The 26,476-nt window shown below is 40.0% G+C and overlaps 1 protein-coding gene and 1 long non-coding RNA gene across 2 annotated transcripts in view; both read left to right on the plus strand.

Moving 5' to 3' along the window:
- LOC117555506 overlaps window positions 1-26,266 on the plus strand; it is an 82,630-nt gene extending 56,364 nt beyond the window's left edge. Inside the window, exons 22-31 of the mRNA XM_034230384.1 lie at window positions 23,326-23,445; window positions 23,561-23,576; window positions 23,679-23,767; window positions 24,010-24,060; window positions 24,143-24,199; window positions 24,281-24,343; window positions 25,294-25,350; window positions 25,426-25,485; window positions 25,848-25,936; window positions 26,067-26,266. Coding sequence (XP_034086275.1) covers window positions 23,326-23,445; window positions 23,561-23,576; window positions 23,679-23,767; window positions 24,010-24,060; window positions 24,143-24,199; window positions 24,281-24,343; window positions 25,294-25,350; window positions 25,426-25,485; window positions 25,848-25,930 — 596 coding nt within the window. The 3' untranslated portion in view covers window positions 25,931-25,936; window positions 26,067-26,266. The remainder of the gene's footprint in view (window positions 1-23,325; window positions 23,446-23,560; window positions 23,577-23,678; window positions 23,768-24,009; window positions 24,061-24,142; window positions 24,200-24,280; window positions 24,344-25,293; window positions 25,351-25,425; window positions 25,486-25,847; window positions 25,937-26,066) is intronic.
- Window positions 4,448-6,163, plus strand: LOC117555566. The gene is made up of 6 exons (XR_004570410.1): window positions 4,448-4,515; window positions 4,640-4,655; window positions 4,751-4,842; window positions 4,947-4,997; window positions 5,155-5,202; window positions 5,514-6,163. It is a non-coding gene; the product is annotated as an uncharacterized LOC117555566 (long non-coding RNA).
- Window positions 26,267-26,476: the final 210 nt, after the last annotated feature.

Consider the following 26,476-nt stretch of genomic DNA (forward strand, 5'->3'; position numbering starts at 1 on the left):
CTGATGCCATTTGTCATACTTTGTTAAACTCACAAATAATAAAGTTCCATAACTTCAGTTGGGAACAAAGACCACACCTTATCTCCCCAAGGGAGTGTGTGCTATATAGGTGTGTATAACCCTTTCTCCTGTCTGTTACTCCCTCTTTCAGCACAAGAACCAGAGGGGGATTCAATGGAGCCTGAATACCTGCACTGAGACCCTCACCCTGCACCCTGAGTTTCAACTCTCAGTGTTTTTCAATCAATCAATCAATGTTTATTTATATAGCCCAATATCACAAATGTTACATTTGTCTCAGTGGACTTTCAAGCCTTTCCCTGTTTTTTTGTATTAAACAAAACATTAAGCTTTCCCAATGGTGTGGTTTCGTTTTGTGAAAAAGTGCAAATGCAGTGTTTGTATATAATTACATCACATATTTTGTTGCTGTTGGTCGTGAAATTGCTCCTGCTGACTTGAGCCAGCCATTTTTTCCTCCGCTCTGTGTCAGTGGGGAAGCCGTACATTCGTACTCCTTTCTCGGAGCGATTTGAGCATCCCCAGGCAGCACAGCAAACCATGGTGGCGACTAGGAGGCAGCACAGCAAACCAGGACAACACGGAGGAAAAGGCACAGACAAACTTCATGATATGCTATTCAATGTTTATTGAATTCCATGTATTTGCAATGGATGTTCCTAAAACAACACATTTAACATCATCATCATCATCATCATCATCATCATCATCATGCTGCTGCTGCTAGTCCTTTGATAGTCACCTGTCGGTCTCCTGTCCTTTCTGAAAGCCATAAAGATGACATTAGTCATTTAGATAACTTGTGTCCTCAATTACCATGGTTACTGAAACTACCATGAATTTAAGAAAATGGTAGACATTAATCTAATCTGAATTTTAAAGCATTACTTTAGATCCCCTCCCTCTAAATATATCAATAAACATTAGAAAATGATGCTCCTGACTACCATACAGGTTTAAGAAGATAATATTGGTTTTAAAGAATTCAAAGCTATAAATAAACAGCAACAGGCTCTTTAACCAAGGCACTGTTAGCCTAACATGTAAACTAGTTGTTCACACTAATCCTAATATTATCACTTAATATTACCAAATTCTATTTTATTTTTTAAAACATATTGATGTAAATACATACACATATCGATTTGTTGTATAAATATTGAAAATCAAAACCTTTATTCACTAATAATTACCAAAAATCGTAGTTCTATCTCCTGTTATCAATGCATTCACATTGCCCGCCATGAACTTCCGGGGAACAATCCTCGTCTACATGAACCACGTGATGATAACCGTACTTGGACTTCCGTTGTCATAACTCTTCTATTATATGGCTCTGGTTTGTTGATACATGTCTTCTTCTTCTGTTTGCTTTAACAGAGGCTACGTAGTTATGCAGCGCCCCCATCGTCAGTAAATGGAAGTACTACAAAGAACCCCGTTTAGTGCAATTATTTCACAAGTTTTGTTATAGACACAGCTCGGAAAATATTACCGAGGTCCGGACCTCGGTGACCTCAATGGTAGATACGGCCATGGTCTGAGGGCTTCTTAATATTTAATAAACTATGAATGTTTCATATCCATGTAACGGGAAGAAACTCAGCTAACTGATCATTTTTATTTATTTTTGCAAAACAAACCACAAAGCTAACGCTGAGCCTCAGAATTAGCCACGAGCGAAAAAATCTTAAGGCCGTTAGCACAGAACTCTAGCTATACTGATCAATATACTTATTGGATCTGCACAAACAAGCTTAGATAACATCCTGAGAGTCCACAGATTATAGAAATATAAGGATCATCACTGAGCGATTATAACTTGTGACAGGGGAAGCAAATACAGACAACACACGACGTAGCTTTAGGTAGCAAAACACGGAGATATGCTCACCTTTGCTGTTATTCTGATCAAAAGTCGTGTTCAATGGCATTAAAACGAGAACAAATGCGTTTGAAGGTTAATCCATAGGTTAATCCAATGTGTCTGTCACTTTGAACAAATTATTGATAATCAATAATTCCATTTTTATGCAAAAAATCGGAGAATAAAAATTAGCTGCTAATGGTAGCCACCAGAGTGTGTCGCAACTCCGGTTTTGGCTACGCGTCACTCTCACTCCTTATTTGGTAAGCTGTGTGTGTGTGTGTGTGTGTGTGTGTGTGTGTGTGTGTGTGTGTGTGTGTGTGTGTGTGTGTGTGTGTGTGTGTGTGTGTGGAACTTTCCCTCGATTCCATTGGCTCTAGCGGTTAAAAAGAGATGTCAATCATCAAAATCGACCAAGGGGGGCCAGAGATATGGAAAATCTGCCCAAATGACCTCAGAAGTGGGTTTCTTTTGCTAAACCTCTCTAAAAAGGTCAAATGTCACTTGTTTTGCATCAATCTTGATACAGGGTACTTATATGTTGCACTTTGGATTCCTAAAGCTTTTAGTCTACATTCCCATCATTCAAGGTTAGTTTTCACTATAATTAAAAAATAATTTTTGGACAGACACTATAATTTACAGTTTTTTACTGTTCAATCTGAATTTTCTTTAAAATAAAAAACATCTATATTGATTCTGACTTTTCTACATCCAACTCAAAGGTTTACCATTACTTTGAGAAAAAAGATTATTAATTTTCCCCTTTTAGAAGGGAAGATATGGTCATTTGTTCTGGGAATGTCATTTTCGAGCCTGAGATCTGAACAACAGGGATGGGGTTTAACGGTTAACTGTTGAATGCTTTTTTCTCTTTATTCTCTTCAGTTGGGAATATGTCTTAAGTTAGAATTGTTTGATTATATATATTTTTTGGTTATTTTATTCCTTTTAATTAGTTTGTTGAGTCTAAAGACATTATTATTTTAAATACATGCAAGCAATACTCCTATCTGGAAATCAATTAAACAATCCATTTTCTTTCTTCTTCCTTCTTTCTATGTTTGCTTGTTCTATGCCACCCACACTTTTAAATGGAGGACTTTAAATAGTTTTTGAGTTTTAGAATATTTTGGATATGCCTTTTGGTTATGTTTTACATAAAAGCTCCCCAATGGTACAAACAACTCCAAATTATTTACATTCAACAATTCTCTTCATATTAATTACATAATTTAATATGATACTCGCTTTTTTTTATTGTTCAAGTTGGCTTTAAAGGTGGGGTAGGTAATTTTGGAGAAACCAACTCGAGTTCGCTAGAATTTGAAAATACACAACCGGAGAAAATCTGCCACTTCCTTACAGAGCCCCTCCTCCAACACACACGAACGTGCACATGACCAATGAGGGCACGAGATAAGTTTGTGCACAGATGGAAGGCTGACAGGCAGGTAGGCCATCCAGTTACTTTAGCCGGGCCGGCTCAGATGATTGGTCGTGCTTTTTACAGCGCCACGGCGTCAACAGATGACTTTTTTGTATGGATTTTTTGTCAAAGCACTTAAGATATTCATTGCTATCGGGATGTTAAGAGCATTCCATGGAATATAACAAAAAGTGTATCTCGAGCCGGTTTCTCAAACTTACCTACCCCACCTTTAAGCTTTCAATATACATAAATGCTTTGTTTTTCACCTTTATGTGTTTCAGATTTGAATTTAGCAGGTCTCTCACAGTGAGTCCTGACAGTGTGCAGCACTTCACCGAAACGCCTGTGTCACTGAGCTGTGAGGGAAACTCCAGTGAGTGGAGAGTGATGAGATTTTTTTCGAAATATGACTACCTTTATCCCTGTTCTTCCTGGGGGACAATGACTGGATCCACATGCACAATAACCAGGAGACGGGGTAGTGGAGTGTTCTGGTGTGAGTCTGAAACAGGAAAGTTCAGTAATGCAGTCAACATCACAATGAGTGAGTTTTCATTATTTAAAATATTTATTTCTGAAGTATTATGTTGTTTTGAAATGTGAAGGTGAAGTTAAAACTTTATAAAAAAGGCTAATTTGCAAAGTCAATTCCAGGGTCACTCCTCTCAAAGATCACAGTTAATATTCTATGTGTTTTATTGTTTCTTACATCTACCTGTTTTTAGCTTCTGCCAGACTAGACCAGTTGTGCCTAAACGTATTAAATCTGCAAAAGCTAATTGCTCTGACAAAGCCTTCTTATTCTTTTATTTCAGAATATGATATTATCCTGTTGAGTCCTGTCCGTCCTGTGGCTGAGGGACTTGCTGTCACTCTTAGCTGCAAGTTAAAGACACAAACGGCTCTTTATGATGTGAATTTTTATAAAAATGACAAACTCATCCAGAACGATACCAGAAGGGAGCTGACCATCTCTGCAGTGTCAAAGTCAGACGAAGGCTTTTATAAATGTAAACGGAGAGATTCAGCAGATGGTTGGACAGATGGTTTATAGTGTAATAATTAAGGTTATTTATATTAGCAGCGTCTCGGCCTGGAAAAGCCTCTCAATTTCCCATCCTGTTGACTGTTGGGCTGCTTTGTGGAGTTTTACTGATAATTCTCCCGCTGCTGTATCGCTACAGAAAATCAAAAGGTCAGAACCTTTTCATCTGATATCAAATTAATTGAACTATAATTACTTAAAATCACAGATTACATGTACCGGAAATATTTGCAATTCAAAAACAATGTAACTAAGTGTTTCTTGTATTCTACAGATTCAGTCTTCATCAGGTCGGTACAACCCTCTTGTATCTCATTTTGAACATTACAGCAGTCATAGGTTAAAGTCAATCCACTTCATTATCTTCATGGGTATGGCCCACAAGATCTCAGAGCACCAATCAGGGCCCTGCTCCAGACCACATGATCAACCAGGATGAAATTCAAAACATGCCAGAATATTCTACTCTCCTCCATGGTCAGCCCTTGTCCGGTTTAATAAAATGATTTATTTTGAACTCTTAGCCTTAATTGTGATTAAAATGATTGGTATACCCATGGTTGATTTTCACTTCTCTGTAGGTGATCGTTGTCTCTATGAAACAATCGGAGGGCCGGTAGAAGCAGGAAATGGTACAGTATTTAATTTGTGTTTAACATGCAGAAATACAAATACTACATGCAATGGTTGAGGTGCTTTTGTAGGCCAGCAGTGTCTAAATACAAATATAAATACAAATACTAAGTACAGGAATTGTCCTTTGATACATTATTTTAATCCTTCTAACAGGTGCCAGTAATGAACCAGAAGAGAGCCTTTACTCAAACGTGGCTACAGGTAAAGTCAAGTTCAAAACACTTTAATACATATACATATTAATATACTAAAAGCTTTTATTATGAGCAAATCCACCAAATAAAGCTTTTACACTTTTTGTGCATTTTAATGCCTTTTTATAAACAGCATGTTGTTTTCCAGACATGTTTTGGTTTAATGAAACATTACTTAAAACATCATAATTATTAAATGACAAATTTAAATATTTTAACATACAAAAAAATTGGCATTAACATACATTGTTGTATTCAAAAACAGTATCACAAGCAGAAAGTACCCAATGATAATAACTAATTTTGGTTTTCTTCCAGATCAATAAAGACATCCTCATGGACAGAACCAATGGAGCGGATACACACATGAAAAGCAACATCCTTGTTTCAGCAATTGAGTGTATTTGCTGCTTTTGTGTAAATAGCGCAGAGCCTTTTTTAATAACGGCCTTTCTAGGAACATGCTGAAGGCTTTGCAATTCAACTGGATACTTACTTTCTGTGTACTTATATTTAGTGTAAAACATTGTACTATAACCTTTTCTGTTACATGTCTGATTCAGATCATGTGGCTCTAACCTTGTTGTACATTTGGTGATATCAGAGCCAGATACTAATATATGCAGTATGGACACATGCTTTAGCACTGTAGATGCACACAGTGGACACACATATATATTATTAATAAAACCCAAATGCAATTATACCTGCATGTACTGTTCAGTGAATGATTCTTACTAGATGCTACCACAGGGTGCCAACACATGATCTAATGCCTTTAATTTACCTGCAGAAGTAGTCTCTTGCCAAAGCCAAAACATCTGCAGTCACAGCGCCACCAATAGGTCAAACAAGATGTTCAGGTTCAAAGGAACTGAAGCACACACCTTTTGTACACTGTATTTGTTTTCTTTCAGATTTTTGGTGCACATTTTTTGTTTTGCATTAATAAAAATAACTTGGATTAATTTACCATCTCATCTTTAATAATACAAATATTCGGTATTTTCTGAAGCAGATTAACCAAAATAACTAAAAACATGACGGATGTTCTCACTAATGGTAAAGTTCTCACGAAAAACAACCCACAAGTATTATCTTTATTTCATGCTTTCAATGCAATCAAAGCAGTAAAGCCTGTCCAGGAAGAAAACAATGCAGAACATTTTGTATTTTTCAAACCTGTTATTGTCATTAAGATAAAAATGTTTAACCAAAACCCTTAATGGACTTAATATATTATATGTTTTCTGCTAGTACTTAAACTTTAGTATCTTGTATGATCTCAAAATGTAAATATATGTTACTGTGTTCCTACATTGTCCATGGGTAAACATACAGTATTCTCTATGTAAAGAGATAGAAGAAGAGAATCTACTGAACGCACTACAGCAAACATTAATTTGTCCAATTTATGTAAGTATGTTTTACTGAGAATATTCTATTTAATTTTTTCTCCAGTGTTACGTTCCCTATTGGGCTAGGGGAACCAAAGGGAAGCGACACGACCAGAGTGGTATTGGTATTAATTATAAGTGGTTTTATTATAAAGCAAGGTGTAACAAAATGGCAGGCAGGCAGTCTGAAACAAACAAAAGGGCCAAAAGGGCATCGTTGACAAATAACCGAACAAAAGGAAGACTCTAAAAAAGGAGTCTAAAGGCATATGTGGGGAAAATAAATACTAGTACCCTAACTAAAGAACCAAACAAAACCTCACTTCAAGAGTGGTACAACTAACAAAGGGAGTCTACACCAAACACACAGCTAACTAAAGGCAACAGTCACAAATCCCAACGATACTCTAAACACTAACTAACCTACTCTACACTCTACTAACACACAATATCACACGGAGATAAACACACAAGATTAACCACAGAATGAAGAGCAAAATGCGAGAGGCGTCTGTTCACTCAACAGAGCCTCCAGAGTGATGATTGTCCCCAGCTTTGTAGTCCTCTCCAGCAGGTGTGCGCTGGGCTTGCACAGGGATTGGAGAACGTCGGGCCCGGCGTGCTCCAATCAGTGTCCTCGGAAGTGGACCAGGAGATGACAGCCAATGATGTTGGGGCAACCACACAGCTCATTTGCATAATCACACACACACACCGCTGAAAACACTCAGGCAGATTAATGAGCAGACAAACAACAACCGTAACATCCAGTCACTGTGCAGTTATATTTGAAGCTTTCTTTCGATATATGACTACAAAGTGGTGTCAAACTACTTTATTTGATACTTTACCTACACAAATAGTCCTTCTGAAGTCTGGCAGCAGGGTCTGATATCATGTAAATGTAACTCCTAACTAATAACTAAACCATTGACTGCTTACGGTTCACTTCCTTAGCTTTGCACTGATGCATGGAAGTGGAAGCTTTTAATTTTGACTGCCCACCACATTTAAAACTTCACAACTAATGAAAGCTTTAGCGCAAGTTCAATAAGGAAGACCTAACTCGAGTCACTCACACGTCACTCTATGGCTCCCTTCCCCCCTCATTAAATATGAGGGCGTCATGCCTCAGCAGCCAATCGCTGCACATGCTAAATGCCTTAAATACCTGCTCTTCCTCCCTGTCAGTTGTCATTGCAGATGATCACACGCAATGGTAGTTGCAATACAATACTGCTTCTCGTGAGAAAAACCGTAAGAAACAACTAGCTCAAGATGTCCAACTCGGACAATTCGGAACACGAACCTTCTCTGGAAGTCTCCGATCCCGGTTCGGCTCCCCACAGCGGCTTATCAACAGAGGAAGACTTCCTCATCGCCGGGCTCCTGCAGCAGGGCTTTCCCACAGCCCCAGGCCTCACTCTCTCTCAGCGGCGATAGCTCTCGGACCAGGTCTCCAGCGTAGCTCCCCAGTCCGGGGCAGCAGCTCCAGCCAGCTTCCCAGAGAGCAGGACGAGGCCGCAGCCGCGGAGGTAAAAAAAGGGCAGGAAGTCGAGCCCTCCAGGATCCCGTCCCCCTCCAAAAAATCCACCCCTTCTCAGGCTCGCCAGTCCGGGAGCGTCACACACCCCTATGGAGAGTAGCGCGGCCGGCTCCCTGCAATCCCTGGCTAGCTCCATGATAGCTATCGATGCTCGCCTCCAGGCTCTGGAAGACTCCGCCACAGGAGCTTCAACTTCCGTTGCACTCAGGTACTAGTTTTTAACGAAAACGTTTGCACTCGACCCTTACACAGGGTTGGGTCGTAACGGAATACATGTAACGGTGTTACGTAATCGGAAGAAAAAGAAAGAAAAAAAAAAAAAAAATCAGTACATTCAGCTGGCGTTACATTTGAAAAAACGAGTAAACTGAGTGCAGTTACTTTCGTAAACCTGAAGTGAATACTTATTGGAATTATTGGTGGAAAGTTTCCTCACAATGTAATATTCATTACCGGCAGAACCGTGTGCACAGCGATGCAGCGTATCTGCGAGCGAGAGATGTAGCGTGTCCGTGAGGCCCCGCCCCGCACGCAGATGAGAGAGAGAGAGAGAGAGTTCTCTTTCAAAACATATTGGAAGGTAGAAACGGAGATGTTTAGATAAAACGTGGAAGATAACGTTTATGTAGCATTTATGTATTGTCGAAATTATGACATTCATAACGGGATCAAATCTAACTGAATGGCCTGCTGCTGCCGAATGCATGGGACAAGTAACTGGGAAAAGTTTTAAAAGTGATTACATCGTTTCAGATAATAAATAACGATAATGTATTCTATTTAGGGGCGCCTTTCAAAGCACCCAAGGACACCTTACAATGCATACACTTTTCCAAGGAAAGGTTTTAAGACAGTACAAAGAATGCAGTCTGGGTGAGTTTTTCTTTTTATGTACGGTGCAGATGAGAGAGCTGTCAAGAATGACACTAAAATGTCGTGTTCGTGCTCTTCATAAGCCATTAAAACAGTAAAATACGTGTCTCCCGTTCACCAAAACATACCCATCTGTTATGGAAAAGAAAGTATTCTAAAGAGAAAGAAGAAAGGAAAAGATAGAAAGAAGAGGAAAAGATAAAAAGAAGAGGAGGAAAGAAGAAAAAGAAGAGGAAAGGAAGTATTCTAAAAGTAATCTGCCACCGGTACCGGCGGGATCGTGGTTAGTTTCCGATGCGCAGAAGAAAATCTGGCCCACCCTATATTTTTACAGGCCCACCCTAAAGTAAATTTCTGCCTACGCTACGGTCCGCACAGCAGCAACAACCAATCACATGAATCTCTTGCCCCCGACACACAAAGCAATAGCAATGTTAAAACTAAGTAAACTGGAAAGGAAAAAAAATCCCCAACAGGCGAAAACCTACCAGTTTCACCCACTGTCCCTGCCTCCTCCCTCCATGCCTCGCTCCTCTGGTTTGTATCCCGGTAGATGAACAGAGACTGATCATACAGCACCGGGTGATTCACTACCGCTATAATGAATTTTCCCTCACATTTTTGGAATATGAGGAATTACCTGCGTAGTCTCTCCCAACATACACGCGGTCTGATTGGCTAGCGCTTGTACCGGCAGATTTGCATAAACGGGACTTCATTGGCTGACGCTTCTGCCGAGGCGCCAAAAGTTGAACATTGCTCAACTTTTTGAAGCGAGCAACGCCAGCAAACGCTCCACGTCGCTTCCCAAAATACAGTTCTACTAAAAGTGACGTCACCCCATTCAAAGTGAATGGGCAGAAGCGTCGGAATCTGTAACGCACGCCACCGTGTGGACGGGCCGTCACAGTGGCTCTGCGCCAGAAACATAAAAAAACAAATAAAAAAAAAAAACATTCTGGAATATCACCCCTCCACTCCCATTAACATCCCTCAGCTAGCAGCTGCGCTATCTACAGATTCCGTGTTCGTTGACTATCTCCCGTCAGGGCTCTCCCAAGGCTTCAGGGTAGGAGTCCTCCCATCTCCCACAGTGACTTTCGTAGCAAGAAACTTACAGCCGCTAAAGAACCCAACATAGTTTCCCAGCTCATCGACAAAGAACTTCTCAAAGGATATATAATCGGTCCTTTTAGCTCCTCCCCCTTCTCAGTGTTCCGTTCAAATCCCATCGGAATAGCCACACGTAAATAAAAGGCTGATTTTCGATCTGTCCGCTCCCTGCTCCGGCCCATTCTGCAGCGTCAATAGCATCATCCCTCCAGATCAGTTCTCCCTTCACCATGCCTCAGTGGATAATGCAATAAAGATGATCAAGTTCACAGGGCACGGAGCTCGGCTCTCCAAAGCGGACATTACCGATGCCTTCAAATCATCCCCATTCATCCGTCTCAGTGGAACTTGTTCGGTATTAAGTGGGAGTCCAAACTCTATCTTCGCGTTCGCACGACCTTCGGGTGCAGAAGCAGCCCCTGCATCTTCAATTCCTTCTCGGAAGCGCTCCATTGGATCCTGCTGAACATCGTCAGAATCCCCTCCGTCCTTCACCTACCGGACGACTTCCTCCCCATAAACCCGCCACAGGACAGCTCAGGGATCTCACTGGCCAAGCTTAAACACTGCTTCAGGAGTGAGGTGTCCCTCTCTCCAAAGAGAAAACGTTAGGTCCCGTCACACGCTTAGAGTTCTTAGGCATCATCCTCGACTCCATAGACATGAAGGCGTCTCTCCCCTCCGACAAATCGCAGCGCATCCAGGACATCACCAAGTCATACTGCGAGCAACAAGTTATCACAAAACAACAGTTGCTCTCCCTTCTCGGACACCTCAACTTCGCCATGCACGTCATCCCCCAGGGGCGCTCGTTCATCTCCCGCCTCCTGGACGCAGCATCAGCGGTCGACAACCTCCATGACTGCGTTTTCTTAGACGAAGGCTGCCGTTCAGACCTTCGGTTCTGGTCCCTCCTGCTCGCCCACTGGAACGGAATTACTTTATTTACGATGGCCTCGTGCGTTCCTCTGACTCAATGAGGTCTTCACGGATGCCGCCCATCCATGGGTTTTGGGGGGTTTCTTCCAGGGAGAGTGGTTCGCAGGGTCATGGCCCCGTCAATTTCTACCCAAGCAAGTTCTCACTAAATCCAGCCTATCACCCATATCATACCCGGGCATTCCTTCAGGATAGGTGCAGCCACCTCTGCTGCTAATCAAGGTCTCTCTACCTCATCCCTACAACAACTAGGACGGTGGTCCTCCTCCGCCTTCACAACCTTCATTCGTCCGGACATCAGCGCCGTACGGGCTTCCCAAAGATCTCTCAGACCCTAACTATGGTAGTTATACATATAACTGGTGGTGGCTCAAACACATTCACAAGTATACATGTCTCACTAAGGTTCCCGATATTCAAAACTGCATTCCTGTCCTAATTCCGCGGGCCCCGCCCACAGGGAATAATGTCTCGTCTCACGCCGCAACTACAGGTAATGGGCTTCATCTCCGGCACACAGGTATTTCATTCCCAGGCCTTGCTCAAACGCATCAGTGTAAAATGTATTTCCTGCAGTCCGCGTGGACTCGGGCCACCGTACACTCCGGTGTCAGTTACAAAACAAAGGAAATAAAGAAAGAGTAAAGATATATATATATATATATATATATATATATATATATATATATATAGCCTGCGAAGTCAGGCGTGGCGGAAGGCCACCGTACACTTCGGTGTCAGTTACAAAACAAAGGAAAAAGAATAAAGAGAAATATATATATATATAGCCTGCGAAGTCAGGCGTGGCGGAAGGCCACCGTACACTTCGGTGTCGTAGCGGAAGGCTACCGTACACTTCGGTGTCAGTTACAAAACAAAGAGTAAAGAAAAAAAGATACATATATATATATATATATATATATATATAACCTGCGAAGTCAGGCGTGGCGGAAGGCCACCGTACACTTCGGTGTCAGTTACAAAACAAAGGAAAAAGAAATAAAGAGAAAAAAAAAAATATATATATATAGCCTGCGAAGTCAGGCGTGGCGGAAGGCCACCGTACACTTCGGTGTCGTAGCGGAAGGCTACCGTACACTTCGGTGTCAGTTACAAAACAAAGGAAAAAGAATAAAGAGAAATATATATATATATATATATATAACCTGCGAAGTCAGGCGTGGCGGAAGGCCACCGTACACTTCGGTGTCAGTTACAAAACAAAGGAAAAAGAATAAAGAGAAATATATATATATAGCCTGCGAAGTCAGGCGTGGCGGAAGGCCACCGTACACTTCGGTGTCGTAGCGGAAGGCTACCGTACACTTCGGTGTCGTGGACGTTGGGCCACCGTTACAAAACGAAACCGCTCGCTCCTCGGCGTAGTCAAGCCCTGCTGGCCAGGCATGCGACCCGCAGGTCGTTTTCAGATAAGACCGGCACTGATTTCGGCAGTCAGAGTCTCAGCATGACCAGTAAGCTCCGGCAGTGATTCCGGCACAGTGTCGCTCATATACGTGTTAATCTATTATCTCTCCTCCCCAGATCACCAGTCACCCCACAAGGTAAGCAACTCAGTTCATCTCAGTATTCATACTTCACTGGTTTTGGGGATTTCATCGGAGCGGTGCTTTCCCTCCTGAATGATTATCCTGCAAACCGGGGGCCTAATCGCCAAACACCATTACATTCTCCTGTTGTACTATCATGGCAATCATTTCATTCATATGACGTGTAAACAATAAATATGTAATTCTTACATCACGTCTCTCCGGGTTGAAATGAAAGCTTTAGCGCAAGTTCAATAAGGAAGACCTAACTCGAGTCACTCACACGTCACTCTATGGCTCCCTTCCCCCCTCATTAAATACGAGGGCGTCATGCCTCAGCAGCCAATCGCTGCACATGCTAAATGCCTTAAATACCTGCTCTTCCTCCCTGTCAGTTGTCATTGCAGATGATCACACGCAACCCGCCTCCACCCCTCTCGCCTCCCGTCTCCTTCAGGACAAAGCTAAACCTTCCTCCTTCAGACTGGTCTCACCTACTCATCACCACCACCAGTGTCTAGACCCCGGGGATTTCATCGGAGCGGTGCTTTCCCTCCTGAATGATTATCCTGCAAACCGGGGGCCTAATCGCCAAACACCATTACATTCTCCTGTTGTACTATCATGGCAATCATTTCATTCATATGACGTGTAAACAATAAATATGTAATTCTTACATCACGTCTCTCCGGGTTGAACTGAAGTGTTGTGGTATTCACGGGCGTCGCAGCCATTATATCAGGGTGGGACAAGTCTCCCCCCACTTTTTGAAATGATTAGTTTAGACCCCCCCACTTTTACCATGCGGAAAGTCCGTGAATCGGTCTGTCCACTCGACGCACTTTGTAGAGCGCTGTGTCAGTGCTTCACTATCAAATCCATTCCACTTGCTTATTGATAGAATGACCAAATCAATGAAACTCCGTACCATGTTTTCACTGCTACTTTGTACCAAGGCAGATTCTCCCATAGCGCGCATGTTCAAGGAGTGTTGTCATAGTTGGACAGCTCAGATCTGTTGTATGAAGTGATGCCGGTAGCGGAGGTAAGGCACACACACCAAATGTTCAGGACACTGTTAATACAGCGAAAATCAAAGCTGACGATCTCTTGGTTTGATATGTTTTCTCCCCCAGACAACATGGACATAAGAACATTTTTTTCGAAGAAGAGGAAAGTAAGTAATGGGCTGGTAGCAGTTAACAGTGATGGCGGCAAAAGCGTCTCACTTCTTGAGAGGAGTTTCGTCTTTATGTCATGATAGAGAGATACAAATACTGAATAGTTTAGATGAGAAAAGGCATCGAAATGCCAGGTTACTAGTATTTATCATGTAAACAGGGAACATGAATAACCCGATCTCTCTGTGCTCAGTGTGTTTTACTGGAGCCTCAGTTCGATAAGAGATTATTTTCTGAGTTCTTTAACTTCGGTACTCTCTCTCAAAATGGTAATGTGCATTATGTTTTAATTATACTTCTTATCATTCAGAAGCTTTTTGTGTGTTTATGTTTTACTGAGTGCTTATCGGCAATTTCCATCCCAGTATTCAGTTAACTATTTATTTTCTGTGCACATTACATAGACTAGCTAATATTCTACCTACTGCTTGGGGCTTTGAGTCTTCAAAATGTCCAATGTCACAGACGGGGACTTACTTTAGAGTCAGTTGTATTTACATTCAATATGACTTGTTATGATTCAATGTGAAAGACTGAAAGAGTATACTGCTCAATAAATAATTATCACTTCACCACCTCTCTTGACATCTAGGCGCTTGAGAGTGAGTCAGAGGCAGAACACAGGGATAGTGGAGAGAGGTCCATTGCTGAGGTGAGTGATGAAAGGGAAATGACAGTTTAGAGTAAATTATGATGTGGACTCTCATCCCAGAATTTTAAGAAAATCAGTGGGGATATTGAACAGGAAACATTTCAGTCAAGGGGCATCATATGGCCAATATAGACAGAAGAGCAACATTTAAGTCAATGATTCCTAGATGAACTTAACATCTGTATGGAGTCAGATCAGTCTCAATATTAATAAATGCTCACAGAAGGATTCACAAATGTATTTTGCGATTTATATATAAATGACTCTCCACAACAATATCTCTCAATGCACTCACAAATATTTATTGTTGTATATAAATGTACAAAAAATGGGCATTTAAACTGCTTTTCTTGTGAACCTCTGCATTTGTGTTTTGTTTTTTTTAGACTTCCCTGACGGAAATGACAAATGCATATTTTTTTAACAGGAAACTATGGAAATTCTAACTAATTGTGGTTTTCTTTTACATTACTTAAAACAAGAAATATGTATATGTCAGAAATATGACCATTTGTGAAACTTTTTTATCTGTGGATTTTTTTACATTTATATACAACAATAAATATTTCTGTGTGCATTGAAAAATATTTTTGTGGAGAGAGTCATTTATATATAAATTCCGAAATACATTTGTGAATCCTTGTGTGCATTTATTAATATTGAGACTGATCTGACTTCATACGTCCTAGGCTATGCTCACTTTCAAACTGTAAATCCACAATGCACCCTCAAATCATTGTCATTTATTTACACACAATGGCAGAGAGTGTAATCAAGTGCTTTGAAACACAGCCTGGCGTCAACATATGTTACACAATGCAAATATTATGTTTTAGAAATGACGAAAATCTTACACAGGGGATCCTTAATATTACGTTTTTGGCAGTATAAAAAATGTATGGCCTATTCAATTTTCCACTTTTGTTTGTAGGAAGAGAAGGCAAGATTAGACAGGGAGGAGAGTGAGAGCCAGTTTGAGAGGGACGAGAGTGAGAGGGACGAGAGTGAGAGCCAGGAGAGTGAGAGCCAGTTTGAGAGGGACGAGAGTGAGAGCCAGGCTGAGATATATAGCAAGCCAAATCATCCTGACCCAAGAGTCATTCCACCCCAGCAACTTGCAAATAAGACGCTAAGATTTCAGGAGAAGTGGTTCAGGGACTTTCCGTGGTTTCATTATTCTCCTAGGGAGAATGGCGTATTCTGCTATTATTGCATGGAAGCCTTCAAAAGACAGAGTAGCACACTTGCAAACAATATGGATCAAGCCTTTGTGTCCACTGGTTTTCGAAACTGAAGAAAAGCAATTGAGAAATGTTCAACCCACCAACTGAGTCAAGCACACAAAGTTGCAATCACAACACACACATACCAACAAGAAAGTGTTGTAACTCAGCTGTCCACAGCCAAGGAACAGCAGCAAAGAGAGGCGAGATCATGTCTGCTCAAAGTAGTTCAGTCAATTTGCTTTCTTGCTCGTCAGGGTCTAGCTCTGCGTGGCCATGACAGTGATGAAGGCAACCTATGGCAGCTTCTACGACTCAGATCAGGGGATGATGATGATGTGCTGAAGAGATGGCTGAGTAAGCCCTCAAACAATTACACAAGTGCTGTAATTCAAAATGAGGTTTTGAATATCATGGCCAACTCCATTGTTAGGAGGATTACAAATACAGTACAGGGGTTGCCCGCACTTCAGTACTCCATTATTATTGATGGAACTCAGGATGTTTCGGGAGTTGAACAAGAGGCCATATGTATCCGTTATGTGGATCATGACCTTATCCCTCATGAAGACTTTGTAGGTCTATATGAGGTATCTTCAACGACAGGGAAGAATTTGGCTAAGGTGGCAACTGATGTTCTCCTGCGGTTGAACTTGCCCTTGTCCTGTCTTCGAGGGCAGACCTACGATGGAGCTGCAAACATGTCCGGCGAAAGCAAAGGAGTTCAAGCACTTCTCAGAGAGAAGCAACCTCTTGCTTTGTATGTCCATTGTGGTCCTCACTGTGTCAACCTTGTGACTCAGACAGCCTGTAGCTCATCCTCTGTTGTGTCTGATGCACTGAATTTGGTCCACAAACTTGGCACTCTCTACCACCAGTCTGGAAAATATAAGACTATATTTAAAGAGATTGCCCAATCTGAAGAAGGGAGTTTCATAACTCTAAAGCCCCTCTGCCCTACACGATGGCTTGTGAGGCTAGTGGCCATTCAGGCAGTTGTAGGACAGTATGAAAAGGTATTGCTCAGTCTGGAGGAAATGGCTGCATCTGGCTCCTCTGACACGTGCACAACCGCAAGAGGACTCCTGGAACGCTTTCAGAAGGGGCACACTTCGCTCTGCCTCCTTCTTGCCTCTGAAGCCCTTAAAGAACTAGAGTGCTTCAACCGCTCCCTTCAGAGCAAAACTGGAAGCGTCACAGGGATGCTAGCTGCAGTTGATTGCGTGAAAAAAACACTTAGAGTGAAGAGGTCTGATGAAAGCTTCCATCAGATTTATGCAAGGGCCTGTGACATGATCAGTGAAATGGGCATTGAGACCATCCAGATGCCTCACATCCGGAGACCTCCTAAGCGCTACACAGGAAATGCAGCAGCTTTCACACCAGCATCATCTGAAGAGCACTATAGAATCGAATTCTTCAAAGTGCTAGATGCTGTTGATGTACAGTTGACCAAGCGCTTTGATACTCTTAACAAGTTGGAAAGGGTGCTAGTCTCTGGAAAGGTTGAAGAGGTTGTCAGTCTTTACCCAGAACTGAATCACAATTCACTGGAGGTGCAGCTGACAATGTTTAAGCTTCAATATCCATCCAGCACCATCGCTGACGCAGTAAACACTCTCAAAGCTATGCTGCCAGAAGTCCGTGCTCTCTTTACCCAAGTAGAGTATTTGGTTAGACTTCTTCTTGTAGTGCCATGCTCCTCAGCCGAAGCAGAATGAAGTTTTAGTGCCTTAAGAAGGCTTAAGACATGGCTCCGCTCCTCCATGAGTCAACGTCGTTTGAACAATGTGGGTCTACCACATCCACCAAGACAAACTTGATCAAGTTGACATAGAAGAGATTTGCCAGCTCTTTATCTCTGCAAATGATACAAGAAGGCATGTTTTTGGGGCCTTCATATAGTCAGAGCAGTCTTTCCCAAAGTTAGGGTCAAAATGGGTTGCGTACCTGTTTTTATGAGGTCGCCAACTGGCAGAGTTTTGTAATGTTCTTTTTACAATTAAATACATGTCATATACATTTAAAATTCATGTTTTGTTGTGTTCTTTATCAGTAGTTTTTAAATGTTGATGTTATGGCAATTCGTGATGTATTTTTGTAAGTTTGGGTCCTGGGGAGACACCAAATGTCTCTTTTGAGTCTCGGGCTGAAATAATTTGGGAACCTCTGGTCTAATCTGTTTGATCATTTGATAACATTAAATAAATGCATTTAACAGAAATTGCAACTGTATGCAAGAGATGCTTGAGTTTAAATAAATAACGAGTGTTTTTTTAATTAAAGACGGCTCAGAATTAATAATCAAATATGTTTCCTTTCTTTACTACTGGATGAAATTACAAAATGTACCCATCATTTCCCTCATGCTAGTATAGCCACATAAAAGTATCAAACCACCAAAATGCACCAGAATACAGGAAATCAATTATTTTTTTCATGGAGGAGGAGCACCCCCCCCCGTTATAAATGTCCCCCCCACATTCAGAATGCTTCCTACGCCCATGGTGGTATTTATTTATTTAGATCATTTTTATGGCATTAAATCATTTTTGTACAACTGTTGTGATACAATTTTGCACCTGGACAAAACATATTCTGTATTCAAATGATTGCTTTATTACTACTAATGATATATATATATATATGGAATTATGCCCCCTTAAAGTAGATAGAGTCTATCTCGAGGAGGGGGCAGGACTTTGTCTCTCTTCACATTCACTTGAGGTTGTTTCTAAGGGTTAGGGAATTCCTCGAGAACACTCCAGCACTCCAGTTCAACTATTTGGTCAAAGCTGTTACACACATTTTCATTTGAAATATTGGTGAGAAGGCCCATGGATTATAAAGTGAGTATGACACATACAATTGTATCACTTAATTTGTGCTAGAAAAGACACTTCATGCAGCAGTCTTTATAGCAGCATCAATAAGTACTGATTTGTGCCGAAGCATGAGCCCACAGGATGATCTTATCTACGTCAGGAAGTATATTTGAATACCTTATGTCTCTTCATTATTTGAGGATACCTAAACCAAGGTGCACAAACATAACGTGCTGTGTTAGAAGCTGTTCAGTTGTGTGAGCTTTGTGTAAACGGGAAGGAAGCCCAGACCGTGTAAAGAAGTTAAAAATAACGTCCTTTCCCAATATTACATTGCATTTGTTTCTCTGTAGTTCCTGATTTCTCTTCATGCTGCAGTTTCGATCTTTCTATTTTCACAAAGTAGAAGAATTTCTCAGAAGCAGAGGAACAGATTATCAGTGTTGGATGTGAAGATGGGACACACTTTGCTCTCTCTACTGGGGTTTCTCTGTGAGTACTTTGAATGTTTTAATTACCGTTGTTACAACTTCAATGACTGAGGTGATGATATCTTTGTCAGTTTGATAATGTCTGATTTAGTTTCATACTTCTTTCAGTGCTGAATTTACTTTACCGTGGAGAAGCTCAAGGTGATTATACAATTTTCTTTCTTGTTGTTTACTAATATATAAGTAAAGCAAAAATCTACCTATGTAACTCTCCAAACAACATCCTCTGTTTTGTGTGTTCCGTTTTGTCAATGAATTATAAATGTTTTGACAAAAAGAAAACACATTTTACTTTATGTATCTTGTGATGGTTTCTAGATGCTGCGCTGACCATTGAGCCAAACTGGACTGCTTTTTTTTCTGGAGAGTCTGTGACCTTCAAGTGTGACATTACAGGAGGAGAAGACAGCGACTGGTTTTACTCAATCTACCACCAACATAGACAACTTTTCCTTCCCAACAAACAAAACTTCAGAACATTACACCCTCTATCTAAAGGCTACAGTGGTGAATATTGTTGCTTGTTTCAGAACAGAGGATCAACAAAGACAAGCAATACAATCCATCTATATATATCAGGTAAGTGATCAAAGGAATACCACCGTGACCAAGTTCAATAAAAGCATTTTTTATTTATGAGCCATATTGATATGAACACGCAGTTTGGACAAGTTCTAATATATAATCTGTAAATTATTTTAATGTTTGAACAGCTCCACTGATGATGTATAGGCAGGTGAAGAATACAGTACAATCCTGTGCTTTGTGTTATCACAAAATCAAGAGTATTAAAATAAGAACAAAACAACTGACAGGGATCAGCTACTTATATCAAAGCATTCACATAAAGATAATACTTTACCAACAAACCTTGTTATACTTTATTAATTGTGACAAATGATGAAGAAAGACCAATATATTCTAGAAATGAATACGCCTTAATGTGCTTAACAGTAATTAATCAAACGGTGCAGGTAAAAATGTATTCCTTTTTCATGAAATGTGAAAATGTATTCTTCATAACTGGAAGTATTTCTTTGTACTAATGTTGTATTAATTGAACTGTTTTACTATAATAATGAATCATTTGTGTGACACAGAAAAAAACGTGATCCTGGAAAGTCCTGCGTCCACTTTGTTTGAAGGAGAATCAGTGACTCTGCGCTGTCGGCATCGTACTCAGAGAGAGGAGAATGCTTCCTTCTACAGAGACGGATCATTGATCACAACGGACAGAAACCACCGGTCACCATTAATGGCAAAAAACACCGTTCAAGTAATGTCAGACGGGAGCTCTTACAGTTGTAGATTTAGCAACGAAGAATCTGAACCAAGAACACTGAGAACTGAACGTAAGTAATTTTCATACCTAAAAGCTTCAGACATTTAGTAAACCCAAAATGAAACAGAATATTTTCTGCATCGTCTTAGAAACACTGGACAATGAACAAATAAAAAAAGGCTTTTGACATTTTCACCCCGTTTTATGTGCGTTTCCACATAAGGTTAACCAACTAATTCAGTGGTTATAAATATAATATTAGCATAGTTATTTCTCTATATTTTCATTATGTTCATTATAGCATACACAGTGATTGAATATTACTAAGATTGCTGGAGAAAATATACATTTGTATTATTTGTCAAGCTCGGCTTATTTACAGGGACAATAACTAACATTTTGTAAACATTTGTACCTTTATTCTACATTAAACAGCAAAACCAAAGGCCCGGCTGAGAGACATATCTCCAGGAGGGGGCAATGTGACTCTAACTTGCTCTGTAGGTCCATCATCAGCTTCTGGTTGGAGATACTTCTGGTACAAAAAAGGGAACACCTCTGAACCCCTGAAGACACAAGATGTTTTTTTCCTCACAAATGACCAAATCAGTGTCTCACGAGGAGGCGTCTACTGGTGCAGAGGAAGAAGAGGAGACCCTGTTTACTACACAGAGTACAGCGATGCAGTCGGTAATTTAAACATCTAATATTATGTCATAAAGAAAATACAAATTATAATATTTGAAAGTAAGGATTAAGAAGGTCGCTAAGAATGTTATATGTGTTTATTTTTATTTATTCTTGTATTTTGTGCTTCTTACTCTAACAGTCACAAACAGGGCTGTTGTGACCCTGCGACCCAACTGGCCTGAGATGTACTCTGGAGAAACGATCACATGTGAAATTAAGGATGGAGGAGACTCTGAGTGGGATTACATATGGACGACACCTGGGTCAGAAACACCTCCGACATCTGATCCTAAACTTACTCTGACCTCACAAAGTGGAGACTACGGGTGTAAGGGCAGACTGAAAGGTGAAATGCCTTCAACGCATTGGAGTGATGTCCTCACATTATCTGACAGTAAGTCATTTGTCATTATTAGATTTGTTTTGCTATATGTATATAAACATATAATCTATAATATGTTGGTTATTATATTAAAGGATGGTGCACCTTCACATTTGTTTTACATGTTTGTAGAAAATATGTAGGATGCAAGGGGTGCATGTTTTCCACTAATTACAAATCATAAATGTATATTGAAATCACTTTCCAACAGAAAGACCTCAGCCTGTCCTCACTGTGTCTCCATCATGGCCGAGTCCTGGAGCCTCAGTAACTCTGAACTGCAGGGTTGATCATCCTTCTGCTGGCTGGAGCTTCTACTGGTATAAGGCTGTTCCCAAAAAGTCATACAACTCCTACAACTCCTACGACTCCTACAGCTATGAGCTGCTAGCTGACAGCGAGAATGGGACTGAACAGGATCTCTTCATCATTGATGGACAAACACACACAGCAGGATATGTGTGCAGAGCAGGAAGAGGAGATCCAGTGTTTTACAGTTGGTACAGCAAACCTAAGTTTGTCTGGTCTGGAGGTCAGTATGCTTTGACTTCTCCATTATTGCAAAATGGTAGGAATTCCCTTATTCTGGGAACTTTTCCTTCACACAAGCATCAGATAAATTGGAAGCTGTGGTTCAGGTTCATTCTCTCCATAGCTTTGTTCTTATTGTTTGTATTAGGTTTCATATATGTTCTTTCTTCGATCCATCTTTCTATGTTATCTTGTTCTATGCCCCCTAAACTTTTAAATGGAGGACTCCATTTCTTTTGAGTGTTGGGATATTTTGGATATGTTCTACAAAAAAGTTTACAAACAACTCCAAATGCTTTACATTCAGCAATTCTCTCAAAAATTAACTCAACAATTAATGACATGCATATTAGACACTCACTCTTTATTGTTGATTAAATGCTTCTTGTTTTTTTTGTAATGTTCAAGTTGCCTTCAATATACATAAATGCTTTGTTTGTCCTCTTTGTGTGTTTCAGATATTAACTCAGCAGTGTCTCTCACAGTGAGTCCTGACAGTGTGCAGCACTTCACCAAAACGCCTGTGTCACTGAGCTGTGAGGGAAACTCCACTGAGTGGAGAGTGAGGATGTTTTCTAAACCTGACTACCTTTATCACTGTTCTATCTGGGGGACAATGACTGGATCCACATGCACAATAACCAGAGGCTGGCTTAGTGGAGTGTTCTGGTGTGAGTCTGAAACAGGACAGTTCAGTAATGCAGTCAACATCACTAAAGAGTGTGAGTTTTAATTATTTAAAATGTTTGTTTCTGAAGTATTATGTTGTTTTAAAATGTGAAGGTGACATGCATTAGCCAAATGTCTCTTCAAATTAGTAAAACTTTATAAAAAATGCCAATTTGCGAAGTGAACTCCAGGGTTACTTCTCTCAATGATCAAAGATAATATTCTGCTTTTTATTGTCCTCTTACATCTACCTGACATTTCAGCTTCTGCCAGACTAGGCCAGTTGCACATAAACGTATTAAATCTTCAAAAGCTGATGTCTCTGACAAAGCCTTTATATTCTTTGATTTGTTTTCAGATGGTGAAATTATCCTGGTGAGTCCTGTCCATCCTGTGGCTGAGGGACGTCCTGTCACTCTTAGCTGCAAGTTCAAGACAGAACATGTATATAATTTGGATTTCTATAAAAATGACAAACTCATCCAGAATGATACCAGAAGGGAGCTGAACATCTCTGCAGTGTCAAAGTCAGACGAAGGCTTTTATAAATGTAAACAGAGAGATTCAGCAGATGGTTGGACATCACCAGAGAGTTGGTTCTCAGTAAAATGTGAGTATCATTTAAAAACACTTCCTTTTTTGTAAACTGTGTTACAGTCTGAGATAAAGATAGCTTAGTTTCTTCTGAATTAAACTGTGTTTGTGTAAGAGAAAAAGGTTTTATAAAGTTAATCTATTACAGGAAAGTGTTACAGATATAATATTAATAAGGATTACTTATAATAGCAGCGTCCGGGCACGGAGAAGCCTCTGAATTTCCCGTCCTGCTGATCGTTGGGCTGCTTTGTGGAGTTTCACTGATTATTCTCCTGCTGCTGTTCCTGTATTTATACAGGAAGTCAAAAGGTGAGATTATTTTCTTCTGAAATAAGATTAACTCTAATGTAATCACATGTACTGTTTTGACAGTAGGACACTTTCCCAATGCAAAATAATATAGTATTATTTTTGTTTTTAACAGATTCATGCTATAGCAGGTTGGTACAACACATCTTTTTTTGTTTTATTATGAACATGACAGCAGTCATATGTTCCTTTCATAAATCCACTTCATTTACTACATGTGTTTTGCCCACCAGATCTCAGAGGACCAATCAGAGCCCTGCTACAGACCACATGATCAACCAGGACGAAACTAACCAAAGAGAATATGCTTCTGTTCTCCAGGGTCAGCCTGAATCCTTAATATGTTTTTAATTTATTGTTAACGTTATTAACCGAGTAGCATTTCCATTTCTCATTAGTTGTTTTAAAAAATGTAGGAGTTCATATAGAGTGATTTTAATATTACATTACATTACATTGCATTTAGCTGACGCTTTTATCCAAAGCGACTTACAATAAGTGCGTTCGATATATACAGTATATATATATATATATATATATATATTTGTTTTGATTTCTCTTCAGATAATGCCTGTCTCTATGCAACAGTCAAAGGCCCTAGAGAACCTGCAAATGGTACAGTATAGTAAATATAAATACTGGAATATGACAATTCAAGGGTCACTCTTTTAAATATAAAATAAATTGTATATTTCAGATGAATCCAGGGATGTCACATATTCTGTGGTCAAGCTCAAAAACATTTCTAAGAAGGGTGAGTATTTTTAATTTATGTTGTAACAAAATCATGCAATAAGTTTTGTCTTTTCATGCTTTCTCCTGATCCGTCTAACAGGGAAGAAAAATGAACCGGAGGATTGTGTTTACTCAGATGTGCAGATGGCATCAGCAGCAGCAGGTGTGATGAAACACTACACGCTTTAAGGTTTTTGTTATGGTTAAGTGCTGCCTTCTAGGACACACACAAGAGGGGGGGGGGGGGGGGGGGGGGGGGGGGGGGGGGCGCAACAGCGGTAATTAAAGTTTCAAAGTCTCAAAATGCTACAACTACTGGATCAATGTGATGTATTTTGTTAAAGGAGGATGAAAGCGTAATTAAGGAGCACTATTGGAGTGACTTTGATGGTTATTGGACTCAGGATTAATTCATTTGGATTCCCGCTGTATGAAGAAATTAAAGGACGGCGCGGAAGTGGAAACAATTCACAAAGGGATTCAACTGTTTAAAACACATGCTCAAAGTAAGCCAGATTTTGCCGATGTGTTTATGTGGATTCAAAAATCGTAAATAATCTACAACATGGAGGAGACCGATCTGATCGGAGCAACTGTGACAAATAATCCAACTGAAACCGGCATGGACAATGACTATGTTTTTAAAAATGCGCTTATCCAGACAAGCCCGGTTTGGAAACTTTACGCGCAGAAGAAACATTTCTATTAAAGAAAGAATTATACATTTCTGTCTTTTTATGCCTATAATAGCCACTAACTTGAATTTGTATTCAAATTAATTAATCAATTATTTTTTATATTTTATTGTAATGTATAGACAAGGCTTTTAGTGACAATCATGTATTGAGTTACAATTATATGTAAAAAAAATTAAAAATCTAAATATGATATTTGGCCTCAAATAATCTGAGGCCTGGCCCCCTGCGACCTTTGTTCCCCCCCCAAGGGGGGCGCGCCCCCCAGGTTGGGAACCACTGTTCTAGGGTGTATTTAATTTCTATGTCGTAATAACATATAATATTTAAGGTGCTTTTGTAGGCCAGCAGTGCCTATATTAAGTAAAGTTTTGTCTTTTCATGCTTTCTCTTGATCCGTTGAAATTGTATATTTCAGATGAATCCAGGGATGTCACATATTCTGTGGTCAAGCTCAAAAACATTTCTAAGAAGGGTGAGTATTTTTAATTTATGTTGTAACAAAAACATGCAATAAGTTTTGCTTGCTTACTCCTGATCCGTCTAACAGGGAAGAAAAATGAACCGGAGGATTGCGTTTACTCACATGTGCAGATGGCATCAGCTGCAGGTCTGATGAAATACTACTCGCTTTAATTTGTTGTTATGGTTACGTGCTGCCTGATAGGGGGTCATTTTAAAATGTGTCACAAGGTGTCGCAAAAGTCAGCAATGTTGAAACCCTACACAAAACTTTGTTTGTTTATTTAATTATCTTCCAATTCTATGCATTCATGAAATAAACATCAGGGCATATGACATTTCATTCATCTGTATCCGTACATGTTTAACTGTTGTGAATCATCATGAGCAATTTCTTCTATCAAACTATCACTCTACCCTCTTGGGAGGAAAATGTATACCAGTACATTTTCATTTTTAACTGGGGGAATACTGTAAGGAAATAAATAATAATAATCTCTTAATTCATAGGGAAGTCAAGTCCTGCACCAGCGGATGAAACTGTTTATTCTGAACTCAAACCAGGAACAGCTCTTGGTAAAAATGCAGCGTAACATCATGTAAGTATTTAGATCAATCACTTTATATATTTCATATATTGTTAAATATGTTTTAAATGGGATTAATATGTCATGAAACACCCACATTCTTTAAAAAGTGTAATCTCTTTCTTCTTTGGTTTTCTTCCAGATCAAACAATGTCTTCTGTAAGGACAAGAGGAATGGAAACAACATAAAAAACTAAACCTTTGTTAATTAAACCTTATTTGCAGCTTTGCTCTCCATTTATCAGACAGTATTTTGTACAGTTAATATAATAGCAAATCATTGAAAGAAAAGGCATCATATGGCTTTAATCTAGGTGTATTTAAAAAAAGAGTAAGCTTTGTTTTGCATCAATAAACTTTATTTACTTAATTGCTTCTACATGATTATTCTACCGTGGCCCTGAAGTGCAAGACACCACAGCATTTCACAAAACACCACAGCATTTCACAAAACGCCACAGCATTTCACAAAACGCCACAGCATTTCACAAAACGCCACAGCATTTCACAAAACACAACAGCATTTCACAAAACGCCACAGCATTTCACATT

The sequence above is a fragment of the Gymnodraco acuticeps genome, unplaced genomic scaffold (genome assembly GCF_902827175.1).
Source record: "Gymnodraco acuticeps unplaced genomic scaffold, fGymAcu1.1, whole genome shotgun sequence".
In the NCBI taxonomy this organism is placed as follows: Eukaryota; Metazoa; Chordata; class Actinopteri; order Perciformes; family Bathydraconidae; genus Gymnodraco; species Gymnodraco acuticeps.